Here is an 8,181-nt window from a genome sequence, read left to right as displayed (position 1 = left end):
CAAATTTGGTACGTTTATCAGTTCGACTGTTGTGCTTGCTGAATTGTGACTAGTGTCTTATGTTGTGTTATTTCTTGACAGAAAAACCGTATAAACTTCATTGCTGCGAAGCAGTCATTGGAAACCGAGTGATTTCTTCAAGTTGGCGTGCTTTAACAGTGCTCAGTCCTGCCGGGTGGATTAGGAAAATCGTGACGTCACCGGCGCAATTAACTACCGTAGGTTACCTGTTGTGTTCGCGTCGCACACAACATCGTTTTTCAAATTTGACATCAAAGCTTAACCATCTTTGAACTGAAGCTGATTTCGTCAATTGTACCGAACTGCTGATCTTCACCAACCTGACAATTAAATTTGCGTTTACTTACCAAGTTCCCATCAGTGTCACGTGACATCTCTCATTTGCTGAAGTTAGCTTATGCTGTTACGAAGCGGATTTGCATACACAGTTATGGATTCCAAAGCCGAAGCTATTCAACAAGCAGCTGTTACTTTGAGAGACAGCTACAAGCGTGGTGAACAGCTGATGAGCAAATGTGAAAACCTCACAGAAGTACAGATTATCCTGTTAGAAATTGATAAAAACTATGCTTTTTTAATGGCGCTTTGTGTCGATGTTCCTGACAATGAACAAATTCCAGGAGATTTTTCAACCAAACGGGATTGCATTCAAGGTAAAGAAGAATTTGCTGATAGAGCCAAACAGTGGTTCACGGAATGCGAGAGGACAGACACTAAAACTCCTCCACTACGCTCACATCACTCGTCCTCGCGTACCCATTCCCATCGCTCCAAATCCGGAAGTATTCGGTCATCGAGTACAATGTATAGTTTGCGTCAACGTGAAGCACATGCCAAATTGGAACTAGCTCGTTTGACAAAAGAACAGAATGATGCCAGGCGACGAGAGGAAGAAGAACTAGCTCGTTTGACAAAAGAGCAGAATGATGCCAGGCGACGAGAGGAAGAAGAACTAGTTCGTATGGAACAGGATAAAGCTCGCTTGTTCGCTCAGATGGAACAGGATAAAGCTCGCTTGTTCGCTCAGTTGGAACAGGATAATAGAACAGGATAACAGAACAGAGAGCCGAAGCTGAAGACCTGCGTCAAATTAAAGCTGCCGAAACTGAAGCCGCACTCTGGCAAGATGATTCTTCTTCGATTATCAATGTTGGATCAATGACACCCGTACGATTGCCACAGCAAACCTTCACTCACAAAGACACACAACTGGAACCTCTGCGTCACGGTGATGAGCGGCACAAACAAGAACCAACTGCAACGTCTGCAAGAATGCCAGACCAAAAGGTAAATTACCCTTGTTATTATACTAGCCGACAACCTGATCTTTCAGAACGACTTCTACCTAAACCAGATGTTAAGAAATTCTTTGGTGACCCGCTCGATTTCTGGGCTTTCTGGCCCCGTTTTAAGTCCCATATTTCTGATTGGTTGACACCCGACAGGAAGATGTCTTACCTCATGCAGCACTGCTGTGATGCAGTCTGTGAACAAATAAGGCACCTTGCCGACAGCAGCGAAGGCCACAACTGCTATGATGAAGCGTGGGAAGAATTGAAACGGAGGTATGGCCAACCTCACGTTATTGCGCATGCTTGCGAGGAACGCTTGAGAGCTGTTACCAGAATTTCTCACCACGAACCCGAACAATTGGAGAAGTTGTCCGTCCTGTTAAAAAGATGTTGTTCATCATTGAGCTCAAACACCGAAGCTTCGAACTTGGATACCGTGCAGTTTATCACCTGCCTTGCGAATAAGCTGCCAGTGTCTTTGAAAGAAAAGTGGGTAATTGAAGCTCTGAAAATCAATGATGACACTGGAAAAGTGGCTGGATTCCAACACTTTGCTGACTTCATAACGAACGAATCTAGGATTGCCAATTCAATCTATGGCGTGAAACTCTTTTCATCAAATGTCGACAAACTTAACAAGCCTGACACCAAAGGGAAACAAAAGGCTGCACTGTTTAACGTAGTGACAAAACCTACTGAAAGATCTGGACAGCTCCGAATTGGCAACAAGCGACTCATACAATGTATCCTGTGCGATAATACACATTATTTGCAACACTGCAAAGAGTTTAAAGCCCAATCCGTCACTGAACGGGAGCAATTTGTAAGGAAGAACAAATTGTGCTTAAACTGTCTTGGACCAGATCACATACGTGCCGACTGCAGAAGCCGAGGTAAATGCACTGAATGCGGAAGCTCATCACATCATTCTCTGTTACATCAGTACTTGGTCACAACTGGAGAACAAATCCAGAGACGACACCCCAACCCCATTGCTAATAGAAGAAATGATAGCCAGCCAGATGATCCCGGAAGAAGACCATCAGAAAGGAACACAAATGAAGTTGTAGAAACCTTCCATTCCAGAACCAGCAACTCGGCAACTTACTTGGACATCGTTCCCGTACGTGTGACAGGAGAAGGAAAGGTAATACATACTTATGCTCTCCTAGATTCTGGTTCAAACCGCACCTTTTGTGAACAAAAACTTGTAGAGATGCTTGAACTGAAACCTGAGCTATCTGGTGACTTCCAGGTGCAAACACTGTCTTCGAGTGGACCATATTCCTTATCAGTTCTTCAACTGTAGTGTTGAAAGTTCTACCAGTAGTTGGCGGCGAAGTGCAAGAACTGACAGATGTGATCGTCGTTGACAAGATACCTACCAAGCCAACTCCAGCGCCTTCTCTGGAGTATCTGCAAACGCACAAGCACCTCCAAGGCATTGACTTGAAGCAACTGGACCATGGTACAGTTACACTGTTGATCGGAAATGATCATGCTGTCGCCCACCGATGCATTGAAAGCCGCTTTGCACCTAACCCGAAGCAAGGACCTGATGCAGTCAGGACACCCTTAGGCTGGTTGCTTAGAGGTACTCGACCAAAAGAGACAGGTGTAGGCAATTTCGGTGCTGAATCTGACATTTCAAATTTTCTTGTCCGTGGCATGAAGTGGCCCACCGATGTAGAAGACTTGTCTGATTTAATAATCACTGATGAAGGAGAAACGTTTTCTCCAACAGCTGACACGGACCTTTATGACAAGGAAGGTTTAATGAATCTGCTACGAACTCACAAGGAACTGCTAGAATTTGGGTTGAATTTCTCGAGGGAAGATCCCATAGCTTACAGGGTTGTCGGTATTTTACCCGACCCAAAAAAACCCACTTAAAAAAACCCACTTAAAAAAACCCACTTAAAAAAACCCAAAAAAACCCATAAAAAAACCCAGAGCATCATATTTGTCCAGTTTTTATTAGAAAATTGAAAAAATGAATAAAAACACTACAAGGCACTTAAAACAAACTTTAAATTAGGACTTAAGGATGTGATTGTGAAGTAAATTTCCAAGAATAAACTGAAAACGCAGTGGATATTGTACAGTACACAGAAATCAAGTAATGCCCCTTTGTGTATACTACACTAAAACTCATTTATGCAAGAAGGCCTTATAGTTAAACTGCTGAAAGTACTACTCTACTGTAGTCTGTATATATGATGTGAAATGCAATTTAGGAGGCTATTTACCAATTACAGATTCTGCGAAGCAGGACATTAAGGCGCGAACAAAACGGCGCAGACATAACGGCGCCAAAGTCAACGCAACAAGTTCAATTTATAGAACGATAATACTCTGCAACCATAACAAAAGTTTATGTGTGAATAAGGATTTTTGGAGCTGGTATACAAGTCCCCCACCACCACCCCCCACCACCCTTGGCAACTCATGACAAAGAGGAATTGACCAAAAAATGTTAACAAAATGAGGAAAAGGTTCTGAGCTGGTTACGTTGACTTTGGCGCCGTTTTGTCTGCGCCGTTTTGCCTCTGCGCCGTTTTGTTCGCGCCTTAATGTCGTGGACCGCAGATTCTGGATTCTAACGCTTGGCTGTTTCAGAGCATTTGCCTAAATGGCCACGCAATCGCTCAATTGCTCATCCATTACTATATATAGTATGTATATATAAATGATAAAAAATATTTAAACATGATGGCATAAATGCTCCTTGCCTTCAAATCTAAAGCAAATGATGCAATAATGTGATTTCTACCACGGTAGCATCAACTTGGTATAGAAATCAGTGGATATGCAACATCCAACTTGATCTTGAAATTAATGGATGATGCAACATTCAAGCAACAACAACCTTAGTGCATTATTTTATTGAGTTATGCAAGCATGTACTGTGAGTGAAAGGCACTTCATTCGTAAAAAGTAGTTTTGAGGTGAAATAAGCATGAATCTACCTTTTTTTGCATCTTTTTTAAAAAACCCAAAAAAACCCGGGTTTTTCTCAACCCTGATAGCTTATGACATGATGTCTCGTCATCTCGAATATGTAGACGGCCATTATCGCTTACCATTGCTATGGTGTAATGACACCGTCGAGCTTCCAGACAGTCGTGACATGGCTCTACGACGACTAGACAGCCTGAAGAAACGCCTACAACGTGACAGCGCTCTTCATGAAAGGTATGCAGCACAAATGCAAATCACCTTGGACAAGGGCTATGCTGAGATCATTCCTCATGATGAAATCAACAATGACGGCGGCAAGTGGTACATACCTCACCATCCTGTACTTAATCCAAAGAAACCAGACAAACTTCGTATAGTCTACGACTGTGCTGCAACGTCATGCGGAAGATCACTGAACGACTTTCTGATGAAAGGCCCAGATCTCATGAACTCTCTTGTTGGCGTCCTGCTGAGATTCCGCAAAGGACGTATAGCCATAATTTCAGACGTGGAGGCAATGTTTTACCAAGTCAGGATCTCACCACGTGACCGCGATGCCATGAGATTCTTTTGGTGGCCAAACGGAGACCTATCCAAAGATCCTTCCGCTTATCGGATGAAAGTGCACATATTCGGTGCAAAGTCGTCCCCCAGTTGTGCAACATTTTGCTTGCGCGAAACCGCTAGAGAGCACGGGAAGTACTTCGACCCGCATATTGCTGAAGTGGTGATGAAAAATTTCTACGTTGATGACTGCTTGGTGACGGTTGAAAGCGAAGAAGCAGGAATCAAATTGGTCCATGATTTACGATAGCTTCTCGGTATGGGTGGCTTCAGACTAACAAAGTGGTTATCCACCAGTGAGAAGCTAATGAAGATGCTCCCCGATGAAGAAAAATCAAAGGCAATGCTTAACTTGTTGCCCTCAGAAAGCCCAAGAGAGCGCGTCTTGGGTTTAAACTGGGACGTTACAAGCGATGAGTTCCCGTTCACAGTTGACTTACCAGAAGATCCACCTACAAAGAGGAAGATGCTGTCTATAACCAACTCCCTCTATGACCCACTTGGATTTGTCTCACCTGTCATACTTGAGGCAAGGCTCATTTACAGCGATGTTTGCCAGGAGAAGCTGGGATGGGATGAGGCGGTCGACGAATCTAATCTGAAGAGATGGATTGCCTGGAGGAACAGTTTGCTCCACCTGAGAGACATCAGGATTCCTCGTTGCTACAAGCTGAAAGTCAGCGGCACGCCTCCTCAAGTGCAGCTGCACTTCTTTTCTGACGCCTCTTCTGTTGCCCGGGGTGCAGTTTGCTACCTGCGATCCATACTACCTGACTCGAGTGTAATCTGTAGTCTTGTGATGGGGAAATCACTTCTTCCAGGTCCGGGCAGACACACGATTCCACGCCTTGAACTGGAAGCGGCATTGGATGCTGTTAATCTCTCCCGTGTTGTGAAGCAAGAGTTAGAGTTACCTGATTGTCCATGTTTATACTGGACAGACTCTATGATTGTGCTGCAGAGCCTGCTGGCTGACAGCAAAAGGTTCCCTACCTTTTCACGAAACCGATTGCAAAAAATCTTGAACCATACCAAAGTGTATGATTGGCACCATGTCGACACGAAGCAGAACCCTGCTGACCAAGCATCAAGGGGCATGACGGCCAAAGCCTTGATGCATTCTGGGATGTGGCTCAATGGCCCAGATTTTCTGAGGAAACCCCCAGAAGAATGGCCCAATCAAACCGCTCAGCAACCACAATCTGAAGATATCTTTGCTGCTTACAAACCAAAGAGAAAAATCGAAACCTTTACTGCTTCTACGACTGAAAGCCAAGGAACCAACAGGTTAATCTCCTACTTCTCATCTCTGCGCCGACTGAAACTATCAGTAGCTTGGTCCCTGAGATTCAAATCGTACTGACTGATGCGCATGAAGAAAGAAACCCAGATTACACTGAAAGGACCAATCAGTGTGCCAGAACTTGATGAGGCAGAAATTGAGTTAATCAAATACGAGCAGCGTCAGAGTTTTCCTGCCTGGATCAAATCTCTATCCAAAGGAGAACACCCAAACATGCCCAAATCCAAGAGGATCCCACTCGAAAAACTCAGCCCTGTCCTAATGAAAGATGTTCTACGTGTTGGCGGAAGAATCGACAGAGCCGACTTACCGTTCGAAACGCGACATCCTGCTATCATAGCTCCAGAGCGCCACTTAACGGACTTGATAATTGAACATTGTCATACTAACGAATCGAAGCACATGGGTGAAAGCCATACACTGAACAATATTAACCAAAAATACTGGATAGTTAATGCCAAAGTTGCGGTTAAAAACGTACTTGCAAGATGCCTGCCTTGCCGACGAGGGACCGCAAAACCTAGACAACAGCTCATGGCAGAACTGCCAGAAGCAAGGTTACAAATGTCACAGCCACCATTCTCACAGACTGGCGTTGACTTTTTTGGGCCGCTAAATGTCCGAAACAGACGAAGTGACATTAAGAGATACGGCTGCCTTTTTACATGTCTCACAACTAGAGCCATTCACTTGGAGGTGGCACCAGACCTGACAACTGGCGCATTCATAAATGCCTTGCGGCGCTTCATAGCTCGCAGAGGCCCCATCAAGAAAATCTTCTCTGACAATGGAACCAACTTTGTGGGTTGTGAAAGAATCTTGAAGCAAGCCATCGATGAGTGGAATCAGAACCAGATCCACCAGAGCCTTCGACAACAAGGAATAGAATGGTCATTCAACCCCCCAACAGCCAGCCATATGGGTGGAGCCTGGGAGAGAATGATTCGCACAGTACGTCAAATTCTTATGAACATCTTACCAAAACAACTACTCGATGATGACACATTGCACACGTTACTTCTTGAAGTGGAAGACATCGTCAATTCAAGACCACTCACCGATGTGAAGCTGGAAGTTGATGGCGACTTACCTCTTACACCTAACCACTTGTTGAAGTTGAATTCTTCAGCGAATTTACCGCCAATGTTAAGCTGCGACAGAGATGGCTACCGACCACGTGATCGATACCGCCATGTGCAGTTTCTGGCAGACACCTTTTGGAAGCAGTGGGTTAAGGAATACCCACGATCTGTTATGTCAAGAGCAAAGTGGCTTCACAGAAAGGAGAATATCCGAAGAGGAGATGTCGTCCTTTTGATTGATGACTCTGCTCCCAGACAACGATGGCCACTAGGCAGAGTAATTGAAACATTTCCTGATCGTCAAGGCGTTGTTCGTTCCGTAGAAGTGAAGACTGCAACCGGATCTCTGAAGAGACCAATATCCAAACTTTGTGTAATTGTCCAAAGGGAAGAAGATGATCCAGATGAAAATGAGACACCAATAGACACCGTTGAGATTTTGCTGGAAGATCAGAGCGATGAGGAAGAGACAAAGGACTGAACTGTTACATGACAATAGACTGTTGAAAAACTTTTATTCATGAAAAGAATGACCCAGTTTGGCCCTTCTTTGGCCCGGGAGTGTTAGATTTTCAACAGGTCTTTGAAAAGCCTGCCTTTCGTTTTACTGCATTACTCCCGTTGATTTGTGTATTCGCCACCTAGCGTCGTTTCCCCTTCATTGTTATCGCTGATTTGCAAATGCCAACACTCACCACGAGATTGTCTATGGAACTTTCGAGACGTTTTCGTTTTTGCTGCTAGTTTGCCAGCTAGCCGAACTTGTTAGTTACTGTAGTTTGTGACTGAAAGTTGATTGATTGATGTTTATGCTTTGTTAGCTGCTTCTCTGTTATGTATTTCTACAGGACTTAAGTTTGACAACTGCTATGGTAATACTTATTTGCGTGTAGGCTGAATTCCATATTTGCAGCTTGCTATCTCTCAAAGTTCAACTTACTGGTGAGCGTACTTGTGA

At 44.2% G+C, this 8,181-nt stretch overlaps 3 protein-coding genes across 3 annotated transcripts; all 3 read left to right on the top strand.

Annotated features, from left to right (window-relative positions):
* The first annotated feature begins 1,179 nt into the window (after nt 1–1,179).
* LOC145782977 (uncharacterized) lies at nt 1,180–5,088 on the top strand. The gene is made up of 3 exons (XM_082594735.1): nt 1,180–2,440; nt 2,569–3,174; nt 4,343–5,088. Exons 1-3 carry the CDS (start codon nt 1,180–1,182, stop codon nt 5,086–5,088), a joined length of 2,613 nt encoding a protein of 870 aa, XP_082450861.1.
* Nucleotides 5,089–5,097: 9 nt separating this feature from the next.
* Nucleotides 5,098–6,201, top strand: LOC145782976 (uncharacterized). The gene has a single exon (XM_082594734.1). It carries the CDS (start codon nt 5,098–5,100, stop codon nt 6,199–6,201), a length of 1,104 nt encoding a protein of 367 aa, XP_082450860.1.
* Nucleotides 6,202–6,210: 9 nt separating this feature from the next.
* LOC145782975 (uncharacterized) lies at nt 6,211–7,704 on the top strand. Its single transcript, XM_082594733.1, has one exon. The coding sequence runs from the start codon at nt 6,211–6,213 to the stop codon at nt 7,702–7,704; it is 1,494 nt and encodes a 497-aa protein (XP_082450859.1).
* The last annotated feature ends 477 nt before the right edge of the window (nt 7,705–8,181 follow it).

The sequence above is a fragment of the Aplidium turbinatum genome, chromosome 14 (genome assembly GCF_918807975.1).
Source record: "Aplidium turbinatum chromosome 14, kaAplTurb1.1, whole genome shotgun sequence".
Classification (NCBI taxonomy): domain Eukaryota; kingdom Metazoa; phylum Chordata; class Ascidiacea; order Aplousobranchia; family Polyclinidae; genus Aplidium; species Aplidium turbinatum.
This window is presented reverse-complemented; position numbering and strand designations above follow the sequence as displayed.

Bases quoted from the DNA above. Each gene is read 5' to 3' on its own strand.
- LOC145782975 (XM_082594733.1), top strand. From the start codon at position 6,211: ATGAAGAAAGAAACCCAGATTACACTGAAAGGACCAATCAGTGTGCCA.
- LOC145782977 (XM_082594735.1), top strand. From the start codon at position 1,180: ATGACACCCGTACGATTGCCACAGCAAACCTTCACTCACAAAGACACA. The intron at 2,441-2,568 runs GTGTGACAGGAG...GGTGACTTCCAG, and splicing joins CTTGGACATCGTTCCCGTAC to GTGCAAACACTGTCTTCGAG. The intron at 3,175-4,342 runs GTATTTTACCCG...CAACCCTGATAG, and splicing joins CATAGCTTACAGGGTTGTCG to CTTATGACATGATGTCTCGT.
- LOC145782976 (XM_082594734.1), top strand. From the start codon at position 5,098: ATGGGTGGCTTCAGACTAACAAAGTGGTTATCCACCAGTGAGAAGCTA.